The sequence below is a fragment of the Brienomyrus brachyistius genome, chromosome 14 (genome assembly GCF_023856365.1).
Source record: "Brienomyrus brachyistius isolate T26 chromosome 14, BBRACH_0.4, whole genome shotgun sequence".
Lineage (NCBI taxonomy): Eukaryota > Metazoa > Chordata > Actinopteri > Osteoglossiformes > Mormyridae > Brienomyrus > Brienomyrus brachyistius.
The window spans coordinates 23,062,670-23,078,978 of NC_064546.1; the positions used below are offsets into that span (position 1 = coordinate 23,062,670).

General features: G+C 50.1%; 1 protein-coding gene and 1 long non-coding RNA gene across 2 annotated transcripts; one reads left to right on the forward strand and one right to left on the reverse strand.

The window, feature by feature from the left end:
- Window positions 1-4,216: 4,216 nt before the first annotated feature.
- Window positions 4,217-8,069, forward strand: LOC125707703 (uncharacterized). The gene is made up of 3 exons (XR_007382347.1): window positions 4,217-4,417; window positions 6,401-6,531; window positions 7,054-8,069. It is a non-coding gene; the product is annotated as an uncharacterized LOC125707703 (long non-coding RNA).
- A 3,820-nt stretch (window positions 8,070-11,889) lies between these two features.
- On the reverse strand, window positions 11,890-16,163 carry kcnk17 (potassium channel, subfamily K, member 17). The gene is made up of 6 exons (XM_048975426.1): window positions 15,178-16,163; window positions 14,712-14,826; window positions 14,034-14,200; window positions 13,675-13,843; window positions 13,282-13,534; window positions 11,890-12,678 (listed from the first exon to the last, which is right to left on the reverse strand). Exons 1-6 carry the CDS (start codon window positions 15,394-15,396, stop codon window positions 12,627-12,629), a joined length of 975 nt encoding a protein of 324 aa, XP_048831383.1. The 5' UTR covers window positions 15,397-16,163; the 3' UTR covers window positions 11,890-12,626.
- Between the last annotated feature and the right edge of the window lie 146 nt (window positions 16,164-16,309).

Here is a 16,309-nt window from a genome sequence, read left to right on the forward strand (position 1 = left end):
AGCACAACAAGCACATTACGTAGGGAGGGGACGTGGTGACGGAGGTGCGCCTCCTCTTCCTCCTGTTTTGCGGCGTCGGTCGTGTGGAGGCGTGTTCGTGTGGGAGCTTGTACGTCGTCTTTGTTTTTCCAGCCTCTGTGGAGGTCGAGACTGACGCTTTGCGGAGCACAGCTAAGCATGTTTACACAACAGCCTGGCGCAGTGGTGAGCCGTGGCATACAGGTGGCACAAACCCCCTCTCAGCTGGCATTACGGGCCTTTAGCTTGGCGTCACACGTCCAGACGTTCCTGGGGGTCCCCATCCGGCAGCCCGGATAGACACGGAACCTGGAAATAACAGACAGGGAAGGGACCTTGTGGAAGGTGTCTCTCGACCCCAAGAGGCAGGAGCCACTGGCCTGTTTCAACGGTAACCTGTGGCGGGAACACAGGATTACCGACACAGATCCGAACGAGCCAACGGGCTTAATTTTTGTACCCCGCCCAACCCCCCAGGAACACAGAGCTGCCTCTCAGTCATATCGAGCTCCATTCTTTGATGAACCTGTTTGTGAATCATCTCACTGCTTAAACTATAGCTTCCACTGGCAGCAGTATCTCCTTGGATTCCACACCAGTGCTGATGCGCAATGTCCTTCATTCAGAATGAAACGATAATAATGATCGTTACAGGTGACACCAGGATGCCCATGCACCGCGGTCCGCCGGACTCTGCTGACACAAGTGGCCGTTCCCAGAGCCGCTGAATGCGGATCACACGGGGAATTTCACCCGTCTCTCAAGTGCGTAAAGTTCCAGCTTCTAATTGATGTTTATAAGCAGAGATTCCTGATAGGGATCATGGGTATTTCATCTCTCCGGAAGTTTGGCTTAATTATACACAACATTTTTTTATCATCTCTTCAAATATTTGCGTTGAATAAAGGGCTCACCTCCTTTTTTCCGTGCGAAGGACTAGACATCATGCGTGATGCAGCTCCTTTAGCTTTTTTCCTCTAAGCTGAAGACTAAGTGGGTCAGATGCTCATTTGCAGACGCCGCGTCATCCACTTGATGCAGGCAGTAGCGGCTGTCAGGCTGGGGATATCGCCACTGCAAAGTACAAGATTTAACATATGGCTGTTATACTGTAGTCGTTTACTGTAGTAGCAGATGACTAACAGCCAAAGCTGGTTTTATGCATCGCAGAACAGTTTCTGATATCACATGCACCTGGGTTATTATTATTATTTCCCATCAGCTGTTTCAGGTATTCAGAGGGATTTTTGTGAGGGAAAGTTTGAAGAGTGACTGTTGTTCTTGTTAATGACCCTCACCCTGATCATAACACTGAGCCTAAAACTACTGAGAAATGCTCTGGTCCTAAAAGTCCCACCCACCCCAGCTAGATACATTTACGCATCGCAACACGGCCTCGGATTTCACACGAACCCCGGTCCTGAAATGCTCTGCCATGCCGACGCACTACCCCCACTCTTTGGCGCGTTCCTGTGGCTTCAGGACCCCAACTGTAGATTGGTGCGGTCCTGCTGGGGGGGGGGTGGGGGTTTCTGGGGGGGTCTACACCCCCAGAGTGACCGCTGCGCAGGACCCTGCTCAGTGATGGTGTTTTATCTGCTGCAGTGCAGCTGTACAACACAAGGCAGCAAAAATAATGTGTAGCCCGGTAAAATGTTGCCCAATGGACAGACGCGTCTACATATAATACAGCAAAGTGAGCAATGACAACAGACATTTGATATAACTCACTGACTACTTCATAGCTTTTATAATAACCTGCCCCCCCTCCCCCTTAACAGGGGGTCGAGGCCCCAGGGGAAGGCATTTCATGATGGTAATTACCCCCATGTAGGAGGTCCTTTGATGACCGGAAGATCAAGCACCCCCCCTCACCCCACACACACACACACACGCATACAAATACACAAGGGCAGCCTGTCGACCTCGAGGTTGCGAATGATTTCCGAGGGTCGCTGGAGCATCTCGGATAAGAGGCCCGGAAACACGCTATCAGGTCACCGCTGCTGGAGTCGCACGGAAGACCTCCTGTGAGGGGGGCAGAGGGGTCTGGGGGCCCCGTGGGAATGCAGAAAGGCAGCCAGCGGATGAAAGAGAGCCGTGAAACGCAAGCCGCTGCTGGCCGCCCCTGGGGAGCCTGATTTACGCCAGCGGGCTTCAGCACGGGCAGCTCTGCTCAGCCTCACCGATTACTGGAGTCGCGGCGCTGTGAGCTTAAAGCCACCTTTCACACTCGCCAGGCGCGGATGTTCCGACATGCCTCTAAATTCTGTTTGCGGATAACTGGTAATTGTTGCTGCACGAAGCCCAAATCCGGAGCCCACCTGGCGCTGAAACACACTCGGAGACGCAGACACGCACACACCCAGCCGGTCCCTGGCAGGCTCCTGTCACCTAGGCTGTGGCCCTGGTGGTGTCAAACCCCTGCTTTCCTGAGCAAACCGTGCCACATCCATCCCAGGGCGGGGGTGATGGTGAGGGGTACGCAGGCCATCCTGACACCTAACAACTAGATTATGCTTTCTGGGAAAATCAGCAGCTTGCCATTTTAGGCTGGAATTTCCGTTCTAGTAGACAACAAACGAAAAAGCAAACATGGCTTATTTGCCATTTGCACGAGTACAGCTACACTGCACGAGTACAGCTACACTGCAATACTTCACTGACCCTGTCTTGCTCTCCATAACTTGGGGGTCACAGTACAGGGTCAGTTAACATGCCACGCCCCAGGAGCTGGGGGGGGGGTTAAGGGCCTTACCTAAGGGGCCAGCGAACATGTGACTGTTCTGCTGAGGCCAGGGCTTGAACCTACAATCTTCTGATCACAGGCCCAGAGACTCAGGCCACTGATCCACTCACCACTCCCAAGAGCCCATGAAATCCATATTGCTACTAGACTCTGGAGGTCCTGGCAAGCAGGGTAGCCCCCTGACCAACCCCCTTTCCTGTTTGGCAAACACAAACAAAGCTGTCGTGCGGCACAGCTTCAGATGGATACCCAGCTGTGACTGGGGGGGGGGGGCGGGGGGCGTGTTTCAGGCTGGCCAATCAAGCGGGCTGACTGAGTCTGTGTGGGCGGTGCTCTCGCAGCAGCCAATCAGAGTGATAGATGGGGGCCTGTCATTCATCACTGTGATCATGGGAATCTCACAAGTGGGACTAAACTGGAAATGTAAATTAGGTCTGTGGCTACTGATGATATTATTACTATTATTCCATCCATCCATTTTCCAAAACTGCTTATCCTGTTCAGGGTCGCGGGGGGTCTGCAGTCAATGGGCACAAGGCAGGGAAGAACTCATGGGGCACCAACCCTTCACAGGGCACAGTCACACACCATTCACTCACACACACCTACGGGTAATTTGGTTACTCTAATTAACCTCACCATGATTTTGGACTGTGGGGGGATACTGGAGTACCTGGAGGAAACCCTATGGGGAGAACATGCAACCCCTACACACAGGGAGCCATGAGATTGGAGGTCAGGTCCCAGAGGTGCACTGCAGCAGCATCCCACCCAATTATAATTATTATTATTTTATTATTATTAAATGAGCTATTTCAGGTATTGAGAGGGATTATTATAATGGAATATTTGAAGAGTGACAGTGTAATTCCAGCCATTATTGACACTCACCCTGATCTTTACACTGAGCGACTCATCCTGCAAGCTTCTCCAGCTAGCGATACACCCACCTGGAGGCAAAGGAGGCGGCTCAGGGCAGCTCAAACATCTGCAGGTAGCTCAAAAACTATAGCAGGTGGACCCCAAGCAGGCAGGCAGGGAGGGCAAAGCAGAAATGTAAGGTTTTAGGCCGTAACCAGCCATGCTAACGTAGTCAGCAGCCGTGGAAGCGCGGACACGCCGACCCTCTGCAGGCATATCCATGGAAGCCTCAAGAATCCTCAGGACCCAGAGCACCATGGCAGTCACACTGTTAGCACACGTGACCTCATTGCTGTAGCTGTGATCATGTTCTTTCTGATAAGCACATTAGTGTTTTTTAGCTGTCAGCCCCCCCCAGAAGTGTTCAGACCCCCTGCTTCTTGGGTGTGAACAGGTGAGCTGGTCCTCATTCCTGACATGCTTCTGCCGTCCTGCTGAGTCAGTAAAGCAGAGCCCCAGGCAGCCCCTGCAGCTGCTGTTAGCGTCTCTTATCTGTCATAGTCCCTCCCCCCCCCCCCCCCCAGGGCATTTTCCTCTCAGCAGCTGGACTCCTGTGAGCGCGCTCCTCTGAGTGTTTCCAGCTTTCGGTGAGACAGCAGACTCTCGCAACCGCGGCAGGCCCAGGAGTGTCAGTACAAGCAGAAGTGAGGAACCCCGTGTGGAGGAGGCACTGTGCGGAAAGGGCAGAAGGTGCCTGGGGCCGAGCTCAGAGCTCTTCTGCTATTTTTGGTAAGTGTTGAAATAAAGGTGAAACATCTTGCTGGTATGTGTTATCTGCCACAGCAGGGACCTTCACCTCCACGCTAAGGAGAACCTCACAGCAGGGACCTTTACCTCCACGCTAAGGAGAACCTCACAGCAGGGACCTTCACCTCCACGCTAAGGAGAACCTCACAGCAAGACCCTTCACCTCCACGCTAAGGAGAACCTCACAGCAGGGACCTTCATCTCCACACTAACCTCACAGCAGGGACCTTCATCTCCTCGTTAACCTCACAGCAGGGACCTTCAACTCCATGCTAAAGAGAACCTCACAGTGATGACTTTCACCTTCACACTAAGGAGAACCTCACAGCAGGGACCTTCACCCCCACACTAAGGAGAATCTCACAGCAGGGACCTTCACCTTCATGATTCAGACCCCACCAAAGGAGGTGCACACCGGCATCGAGCAGAAACAGCCCATCGAGTGTCAAGACTGACTGCATTTCCTGAAATGACCCTTCTTCCCCAGTTGGCCTTTCGAATTTATGGGTCTTGATTTGCATCCCTGATCAGGAAAGCTGAGGCACGCCTCACGGCTGAGATGCAGAAACCTGCCGAGAGCCAGCATAACAGGATGGGCGTGAAAACTGTGATGATCACGCCATGAGTGAACAGAACGCTTCCCTCAGCATGCACTATTTCCGGAGGGTGGGGCGGTGCAGTGCTGTGCATGTCATGCAGAACCCTCACGCAGCATGCTGACCAAGCCCACCGTCAGCAGACCCAGGGGGAGAGATACATGTTTAACACTGCAGGACCTCAGTATGTTTTGTGCTTCTTTCTGCTACATGCATGTAGCCATTTTGACTCATTAAGATCTTGGTCTTCCACACCAGAACCTGGAGGAGTTCCCATAACCCAGCTTCCCCCTGAGGGTCAGAAATGTCTCCCACACTGCAGAAGCAACTCATCTGAGCTTTGCCCTCGTGCCCATTTTGATTCTGTGTCCCAGTATCCGTCATTTCCTTCCCTTTGATTGGTTCGCGCCAGTCTGTGATTGGTGTATGATTGGTTGGTTCCGGTACACTATAGTTCTTTGGTTCCACCCATTTTCATCAGCGAGAGCATGTTGGATCCGACGCATTTGATGGGGATAGAAGGAATTTCACATTGCTGCATGGACAAACAGCAAGTATCCGGCCTTGCTGGGTCGACTGTGAGACTCATTCGGGGGGGGGGGGGGGGGCCGAGATGGTCATCCAACCTACATTTAGTCCTTCATGCATTCACAGCACTAGCTTATTTCAGACCCCAGAACTCCTGACTGCAGCGGCAGGGAAATGTCAGCGGTCCAGGCGAGGCGCCGAGGGTCGGACTGCAGGAATGTGGACCCGGCTGGCTGCATTTCTGCAGCTCAGTAGCTCAGGATCTGTGCTGGCTGACCCCCGAGGCAGATTCCACGACAGCGTGCCTGCAGAAGAGGCAAACCCATCAGCTAGGGTCGCACCCCCAAGCTAATCTGAGAACTCGGGATGGAGGCAGGGCAGTGGCATCACCCCGACGTGCTGCCAGCTCCACGCTCTCCCTCTCACTGCTCAGTAGGTCCATGAGAAGGTTTAGTGGTAGAAGGGTCATCTCCATGACTCTGAGAGGACCTTGGGCCACTTCGTCCCAGCCCATGTGAAGCAGAGTACTTAACGTTTGGGCAAATGATGGACAGTCACTGATGAACAGGGTGGCCTGTTCCAGGGCGGATTCACCTGGGTTTATCACTGTCACTTAACATAGTTAGAATAGAACAGAATAGAATAGAACAGAATAGAATAGAACAGAATAGAATAGAACAGAATAGAATAGAACAGAATAGAATAGAACAGAATAGAATAGAATGCCGTAATTGTAAGAGGTAACAAGTACAATGAAATGTAATAAGCAATCAATACATACCTAAAATGTGAGATATATAATAATACATATAATACAAATATAATATACATTCTTTTACAGTCTCTTCTCACGTCCGCAAAGCATCAGGACAGGGCTGAGCAGAAGTGTCCTGGACGCCCCCACCCCGGCCCCCCCAGGGAGAAACACGCCGAGGAATGACAGAAGGATGCCTGTCCCCCAGCTGTGAGACGGTATTTCATCGCTGATGCCGCGTGGAACAAAGGTTATTGGCTATGGGACTAGCTGAGAACAATGGACGCCTTTGGGCTAATAGCTGTCGGCGATTATGGGGCGCGAGCCCTGCCTGCGGCGTCGACGGGGTGTCAGCCCAGGAGCTGCACAGCATGCTTTCTACTGCACAGTAAATAAAACACTGAGATGTGGGTTTACCTTAATGATTCACCTGAGAGACCACACACCCTGGGAAGACAACATGTGGGCTTTCTCATGCTTGAATGGATCAGCTTGATTAGTCATCAGTGTCAGTCCAGGGAAAACACCCCATAATATTCCATACCTGTACCAATAACTTCTTCAGACCATACTCCTTTGGATGGCTGTGTTACGGCATGTTCCATGCACATTTTGCAGCTATGCGCAATTTTATATTGTTTGTTTGCAAACTTTTTTTGACTGTTAACTCTTAAGAATAATACGTTTTCACTTGAAGAGTAGATTTATGAAATTAAGAAAGATGCCGTTGTCTCCTTCAGACCCCTACGAGTGCAGGAGGGGAAGCAGTGTGTCCACGTGTTCCGCAGAGGGAAACCCGGATCATCACAGACATCGCAGCAACTTCATCTGAAGGTTCATGTTTGTCCCAGCATTTCCCAGTCAGTATCCTTCGCACATTTCTCAGTAACTGGTGTGTTTAACTCTCAGTCTAAAAACATGACATTACTCTTGTTGTCAGGTTTCCTAGTGACACTTAGGTTTTTCACAGATCTCTCCCACCGTCCATGGGCTCAAGCAGCTTAAACGTGTTTTCTCTTGCAAATCGAGTGCATTCCCCCATAGGTACGTGCCCTTGCACAACGCTGTTTAAATCGTAAGACCCACCTTCTGTCCCAGCTGTCGGCTAGCACCTCTAAGCATCCTGTGCTTCCTGCCAGACTGGATGGCAGGTATCTGACGACCCTTGGCTGACACCAGCATGGACAGGCGGTGTCACTGAATTAACTAACCGCTCCATTTCACCTGATATTTGCCGGGGCCCAGGCTGATGTCCATGCATGAATCCGCCCCTGACTGCAGAACATGAGTTGATTGGGTGTCCTTCCCTTAGTTGGGGAGAAAGGCTTTGTCGCGAAAGGAAGCAACCAACCCTGGTTGGTGGTTTGGAAGGCGCCTATCCTGGATGGCCATGGTGGTGGGACCCTGTGAGACCCAGTGTCATATGACGCACGAGCACCTTCATACTGACCTGCTTCAGCCATTCTTAGAGCTGGATTCAGCACTGAGCTAGAGTAACCCGCCCTTTTAGACCAGCATGACCTCCTAATACTTCGGTGCTTTTCTTTCCCACAAACTCAGCTGTGCAGTTTGCTGACTATCAGGCCGGAGTGTGTTTCCACCGTCTGTGAAAACTCACTAATATCTGCATTCGCCTCGATAACGGCGAGTGCCAACCAACACGGTGACCGATGGCGTCCAGCCGGCCGAGGCTGTTTGTTTTGGTAGAATCACTCGCTTATCAGTCAGAACTGGACAACTTTCACAACACACCGAAGTGGGGGTTGGGTGGGGGGGAGGGGGCATGGCGGTAGTGCTCATGATCTATAAACACTAACTCTGAGTGGCCCTGGACAGAAGTACCACATGGAAAAAGCCTCTTATTGTTATGATGGCACCCAGCACGGGATTGGCCTACCACTGCACGGGACTGGCCTGCCGCTGCACGGGATTGGCCTACCACTGCACGGGATTGGCCTATCGCTGCGCTGGGCCCCACCACTCATGCTGCATTCCATTTACCTGGGAGGTCGGAAGTCAGAGCTGGGAATGACGTCACACACAAGTTAACCGCGTTCCAGTACAGCAAGTCAGAAAGCCATTTAGCAATAACAGGGATCTGCTTCAAATCCACACAGCTGCGATTCTTGCTTAGCCGGATAACTTGACGGATTTAATTTACCCCAGTTCAAATGGCCCATATCTTTGTTCACTTACATTTAGCTCAGACTGCCTTAAATCTGACAAGTTATCTGGCTAAGCAAGAAATTCTGCTTTCTGAAATAGGCCCCGGCTCTAGACAGGTTCAGCCAGGTTGTTAGCCATTGTTAGCAATACCAGTTGATAATACATTAGATGGTATTTAATGCACCCAAATAAAGCAGCAGCCTGTCAAACAGATAGCGGTTGGGCAGCACTGTGTGTATGACTGATTTTTTGAGCCACAAATAAGACATAAGTGCTAATAAACAGTTTATAAGTATAACTTTCGCTTCTGTTGATGAAGGGGGTAGCCATCTTGACTTCTGAAGTCAGGCTTGCAGAGGTTCCTCTGACTCTCCAGAATTCTGAATTCAGGCGCCATTCTAGTTGAAATTACTAGGAACTTTGAAATTACGTCTTCCGAGTTCAGAAATAATGCTGCATATGTTCTCCTCGAAGGCCACCGCTAAGCCAAGCTCACACCCAGAGACTCACCTCCCACATACAGTGCTGTGCTGCACCTGCCCTGTGCTTATCCATTCATCAGCGAGTGGGTGGGCAGGCCTGGGGGGGGGGGGGGGGCTCACTCTCCAGGGCACTGGAACAGAACAATGGACTCAGTGACACCCACACTGTCCCACCTGCAATCCGCCTCCTTTATCATTTCCATGAAACCATGAACAATAAATGAGATGTGCTGGAAATCAATGATTGTGTGACCAATGAATATTAGACCAAATGTCCCTCACTATGTAATAAAAAGCTGTTTTTTATGTTAGATCTATGACTGTAAACAAAAAACTAAAAATGCCGAAAGTCTTGTAATTTGGTTATTTATGGTTAAGGTTGTCAGGATAGGATTAGAATTTTCCTGATAGAATTAAATGGAGAGTCCCCACAAAGATATAATTGTAAACCTGTGTCTGTGTGTGTGTGTGTGAGCTGCACTTGTTTTTCAGTGGCATACTGGTTACAGGGTCCATCTCCAGAACAATGAAGGCGTCATAACCATCAGCTGACCTTCCGGTTCTTCTTGGGTTCTGGTGCCCACAAGAGGCGCAGGGAGCCACCGTGTCATGCATGGCTCAGTGGGGCCGCACTGCAGTTGGGCGCCTCTGCTCTCACGTGCGTGACAATGCCAGGAGAAGCAACCGGACCTGCCCAGACCGCGTCCCTGTGAACGGCATGCACGTGACCGTGGCGCTAAGCAGGGGGCGGAGCCATAAATGCACGTGCTCCTGCGGCTCATCGGCTGTGACGTGCTGTTAACGTCTCACACACACTCAGCCTTCAAGGCCAGGCTGGTGGCGGAGGTGGGTTCTGGTGAACGGCACTCCCCAGCGGACAGGCATCACACTCCAGTGAAATGCGGGGCTCATGTGGAAACAGAGGGCCAGTTAAACGTCCCCCAGCAAAGCTTAAACGCTGGACAACCAGCCCTGCCCTGCGGCTTGTCAGTCCTTTGTTTGTGTCAGAGTCAGACTTTCAGGGCTTAGTTAATAAATTAATATAACTCCACCAATTCCATGCGGGAGAAGCTTTTATAAACAAAGATAAATGCACATTTGCACTACACTGTCTACTTACATTATCTGTGGTTGTTGCGTTCTGGTTTTTATTCTCTTTATATTATAATTATTTTATTTGGGAGTTTCTAAATGTGTTCTTATTCTAGCTATATGCTAAGTAAAAGTGTGCTCAATTTCGTCTCATGCGTGTGAAATAATTAAGTGACTTCATGTGAATATTTGTTTGAAATATGAGGAAAGGGATCTGGGTAAATGTCAGAGTTCCTGAGCCATACGCTCACTGCTCTTCACACAGTCCCAGGGCAGTCACACCACATCACCGCTGACTTTGACTTTAACGATGTGTCAATCTGTTCAGTCACAGTCCATTGTTTCTTTTTGTGCATCGCACTTGAAATGCTTAAAATGACCTGTGTTGTGAGATTAGTCAACAGCCCGAAGACACAGCAAGGCTGCATATGATACAGGACGGTACCTTCAGATTGATCGCTGGACTATTAATGTGCATTTTCGCACTCATTTCCCTCCTGTACCACTTAGCCGGATGTGAAGAACATCTTCTCTTCATAGAGATCTTCATCTTCATCATGAAGCAGTTTGTCTGTGCTCTCTCTCTTGCCCCCCCCAGCCACAGAGAGAAGGGGTCTGTCCTGGATCTCGTCTGATTGGGAGAGGGAGAGCCCGAGTTGTTTTTCGCCAGGAATCATATAATTAGGGGCCCGTGAGACGCTTTGGCAGGTGAGTCTCTCAGGCTAAGACCCATTAAAGCTCCATCATAGCATGTCGAGGACGTAAGAGGCCCATCGGCCCTCTAAGGGACACAACCCAACCTAACCCTAACCCCATATGCATGGGGGTCCCACTGAGGGAGTTTGTCTGGTCACTGCTATGCAGTCTCATGTCAAGGTGGAAGAGGGCAGGCCTTGGCACGAAATTACCTGAGGATCGCATGCCTGAGAAAGATACATAAACATCTCCACCACCAGGGGGAGTATGCAGGTGAGGAAGGAGATGGGTCAGTGATGAAAACCATACCTGTGAGGTCACACCTGGGGATGTGATGGTCACTTGGTCACATGACGAGGTCTAACCTGTTCTGTTGACTCCCGTGCTGCTCCGCGTTTTGAAGGTCCCTGCTCTCCTGGGTTATGTAACAATACTGGTTTCCCAGACTCAGGGCCCAGAGCCAGCTATCTCCCCTCCTCCCCCCACTGAAAATAGACTATTCAGCAATTCTGTCTGCTGTTAAACAAGCATCAGCAGGGATCGAAAAGCCCCTGCAGTCGGCCGCCCCCTCTCTGACCCTGGAGAAGTGCCCCATTGCACAGTGGGGTCCTGTCCCGTTCGGTCATAACCCCTCACTGGCGGGGGGGGGGGGCAGAAATTAGATGGAAGGGAGTCGTCCAGCATGTCCAACATGACGCAACACTCAATCACCCCTGATGGGGCAGAGCAAAGAATCAGGCTTTGCCATTGGAGGCTGTTTTGGGAATATGTCCAATGAGAGAAGAGAGATGGCACTGGACAGTCAAACAAATGAGCTCCGCCCACTGATCACATGATGTCATGCACCAATGATGCCGCCGCAGCGGGTCACGACTCCTGGGGCTACCTGAGGTCGTCCACCGTTAGCAGAGCGGGCTCACCGACAGTAGCCCGCTTCAGCTTGGGCAGGACCACAAGCACGGCAGCGGGGAGCGTCCTGTTTATCCGCGGACTCAGGGTCAGACTTTAAGGGTGAAGGCCATGAAGAGACCCCTGACCCCCCCTGCAGACGAGGGGGCAGCCTGGTCCGTACTGGACACTCATGCACACACAAGCGCACTGTCACAACCACAGCTTACAGCGTAGCACCATAATACATACTTAATGACATGCATAAGGTGAGTTTAATAACGTTTGTAACATACAGAATCTGTATAAAACTGGCCGCTGTAATTGGCAATGCATAAATTCAGTTTTTTGTTTTACTAAGAGTCCATATTCAGAACAATATCTGACAATGTTAAACTACAGTATAAATACAATCTTTGCACATCAAAAGCTAATAGAAGCTGAATGCTATTGAAGAGAAGCAGCTGTTCCCTCAGTTAATATCAAAACTTACTGTGAAAATGACACTGACAGCACACACCCCTATTGCTTATATAAGAAAACATTTATAAACGTTTATTAATTCACTACCCAGCATAACTTGAATGTAAAGTTGGTGCGTTTTTATACTTTTTGAGTACGATCTCTACTGCCACCCACAGCTTTGGTCATCTCATCAAAGTCTTGTGTTACATCGCCCTCTAGTGGACAAACTTCAGTATTTCACTTAATGTACTGTATGCACGAGACTTAGTTTACTGTTGCAGAACTGAGATGAATTTTCACTGACGCACTTTCAGTATTTCCAAATAATATTAGCTGGATAATGAAGACAATGCAAACCTGAGCACTGAGTGATTCCTTGTAAGCTCTCATGTAATTTCTAAGGCACTTGGACTCTGAATTTGTAAAAAACAGGAAAACAGCATGTAGAAAAGCGAAGAGGGATGTAGGCCTGGAGGTATGCAAGCCTGGTTTGCAGCACAGGCGAGATTACTGGACAGTGACGATCAGCTGGACGGACTCTTGTCCACGTTATCTGGGCTTGTTACCCTGGAACCCCTTTGAAAACGGAAAGATCCCGTGTTATAAGGACATACTAGTGTGCTCATTAGTTTAGGAGAAAATCTCAGAGCCAATGGTGTCAATGCTGACGTGAAAGACATGGAGAGGAGCATTGTGGGAGATTCTCTGGAAACCTTGCATGACATTAAAATCATATTGGTTCATAGGATGCATCCTATTTTGATGTTCTATCTGTTTTTCACACAAACATCTATCCTGGACGCATAGAGTCTGTCTTTGGAACAACATGTTTAGGTTTTGAAGGGAGAGGATCTGTTTCAATATATAAATGAAAATTCAGAACTACATTACATACAGAGAAAACACCTGCATAATATTAAAATTTTTTGGGACAAATTTGTGCCCTTGCGCTAACCCTAACCCCTAACACAAACCCTAATCCCTAACACAAACCCTAATCCTAACCCTAACGCCTAACCCTAACCCTAACTAAAATAGCTAGTAGCCTAAATAATGGCTATGTTTGTCACTAAGGGGGGGGGGCATGCAAATAGGTATCTTCAGTGGTGGTAAACAGTGCTGCTCTCCCCGTCTGTGGTGTCAGGGAGGGGCATGTCACCCCACACTGCGCACACTCACCTCTCTGGGGCCTGGTCCTCGGTGAGCTCACTGTGCATGCTGGAGACTTCCTTAGATATGCTGTCGCAGTGCTCCACGGAATCGCTTCTGCTCTCTACGGTTCGGCTGCCATGCTGCTTTAAGCAGGCGTTTATCCTCTCCAGGATGTCGATGGCGTGGTTGATGAGAAGGGCCAGCCAGGCCATTCCGAAGAATATCCAGGCCGCCACGAGGCAGCCATACCAGCTCGAGTACGTCCTGTTGGGGTTACTGTCTGAGAGGATCGTCGACGTCAAAGGGGGAGGACACGAATAACATCAATGTGAGCTAAGAAGATCATGTCATGCATGACGTATGCTAACGGGAATTAAGGTGAGCTAGTGGGGCACTCTGATACGATGAGAGCACCTCTACCTGCCACGTAGTCCCCAAAGCCGATGGTGCTCAGGGAAATGAAGCAGTAGTAGATTGCCTGAGCGTAGCTCCAACCCTCGTTCAGCGCAAATACGATCATGGGAACCACAAAGAACACAGCGGTGCCAGTCGCCAAAGACAGTAAATGGATCATCACCCTAATTGCTTGCTGTGGGAACAGAGGAGAGACTGGGATTGGTCAGGCTTCTCCATTTAGAGCCTATTGGTCAGACCCACTTCCTGTTTCACGCTACTCTGCAAACAGGTACCTGCATAACTCAACTGCAATTCTGATTTAAATGTAATTAGATGGCAAGAAAACCTGACAGACCTTTGTTTTGACCAGATCTGTGTCCTACCTTGTATTTAGTCTTGGTCTCCATGAAGTCGCAGATGTTCCTCTCGATGGCAAGCATGTACTTTCCAACCCTGTTGAGTACCACGACATTCAGGGGGATGCCGAACAGTGCGAAGAACACACAGAAGATCTGGCCCTCCATTGTGCGGGGGCAAATGTTCCCGTAGCCTAATGCAGAAGACAAAATGAGCCTTCAAAGAGACACAAGGCAGAAGACCTGCAGAAGCGCATTAATGTGGGCTGGGGGGGGGGGGGGGGGAGTGGTAATTTGAGGACATATCTAAGACCCTTTTTTACAGTAGCAGCCAGTAAACCTGTGCATTAAAGCTCCCCTCCCAGGATCACATGGATGCAAGTTGGTGGCAAAGCAGCATTCACTAATGATCAGATCATTGCTTCTGCATTATATATAAATGTAATATATCCTCGTAGGAAATGCACAGGAGCTGTTAATGCTGGGATTTATGCTTCAAAATGGGGATTAACGGGAGAAAAATCATCACTATTACCAATGTGTAAGTGTAAGCCGAAATCGAACTGGAACGAAGTACAAACAAACGGTGAGAGACGTGGAAAAGGATACAGACATGAGATGAGACATGCCCGGGTCTGTGCGGATTAACCAGTGGCGGTGGGGCAGCACAGACGCCGGCCCTGCCCTTCCTGCTCCTCGCCTCACCTATCGTCGTAATCACAGTAGCGGCGAATACGGCAGAGCTAGTGAACTTCCAGAAGCCATCCATGGTTTGGTTCATTTTCAGGCTTAGCCCAGTGGAAATGGCCCGCTGCACCACCTGAGGACGTGGGTATGGCAGGGGAGCGGGGGTTACGTTCATACATACTTTTCGATTACATTTTCGATTACATCGACTGTCACTGCTACTAAGGTCCAACAGTGTGGGTTTAAGCCCAACTACCAGGATCACAAGTTCATGTTAAGAAATCAGCCACACAAAGAAGAAGACGATGTTTGGGAGAAGAGGTCCAGCCTCGAGGCAGGCAGTCAGACATATAGCTGAAGGGAGGGTAGGGGACCAGAATGAAGGCACCGACAGAAGAAGGACCCGCTACATGTAAACAGCCAACCATGAAGCATGAAATAGGAAAGCAAGAGCGTCAGAAGGCAATAATGAGCAGGTGCTCACCTCAGTCAGGGTGTCAATGGCCTGCTGGTCCAGGCAGGGAATACTACTCAGAAGCTTGGCCCTCTCCTCCAGGAGCTGAGCTATGTTCTCCTCCACCTGGCTCCCCTCCAGCTTCCAGAAGACCACCCCTCCAATGAGAACGTACACCATGTACACAAACCCCAAAAGCAAGATGGAGGGCAAACGCATCTGGCCGGACCTCGCGAAACAGGAGCCCATGCCGGCGGTGAGGCCAGGGGCTCAGGGCTGATGCTGGGAGGGAGAGACGCCAAGGGAAGACTGTTCTGGTCTGGGAGGCAAATAGGGTCCCACCCTGATCCTGCTCTCCACCCCAACAGCCCAGCATGCAAATCACTGCTGGGATCACGGGGCAGTGCCTGTCTAGAGGCGACTCGAAGAAATCAGTGTTATCTAGCTGCAGGCTCATAGTTAGTCAAGGAAGAAATTACCTTTCTAATTACTGTCAATCACCAACTGGTATAACCCATCTCTCTTCCAACTGGGTTAAGTCAAGCAGCAACTGACAGCACATAATACTGTTATAATCATCATCGCCATGTTTATTTTTTGCTTAACTGACACTTTTGCCCAAAGCTGAACATCCTGTAATGCAGATCAGCAGACTCTCCGCAGGGGGCAGTGCACAGCAGATGGGGCGTTGCTTGTGGCTGGACTCCACATCCTCACAGCCGTGTCCTTAATCACTACACCTTACACTGCACCTCCCAGTCCACGATATGGAGCTTCCGGCTGTACCCAGGGCTTGGTGCTGTTACCGTGGCAATGAAAAGCATGGCACGGTCCATGAACTGCTCACCATCCCTTTGGATGGGGAAAAAATCTACATACAAAATGGAGACAGAAATGGCTGCACGGGCTGATACTCTTCGGCAGGTGGTGTCATATAAGCATCCGTCTCCCCACACCCCTTCCCAATGAAACAGGACGTCCAGCTACCCAGAAATGACCCCCCACAGCATCCAGCCCCCTCCACTGCTGTACCTACTCCAGGTGCCGCTTACACTCCCATGCAGACAGACACTCCGGCTTTTCTATATTTCTATGTTTACCAGGTATGTATAATCCACAGCCTTTCTCTGTCCTCAGCCACATCCCTTGACCAGATTCCCTC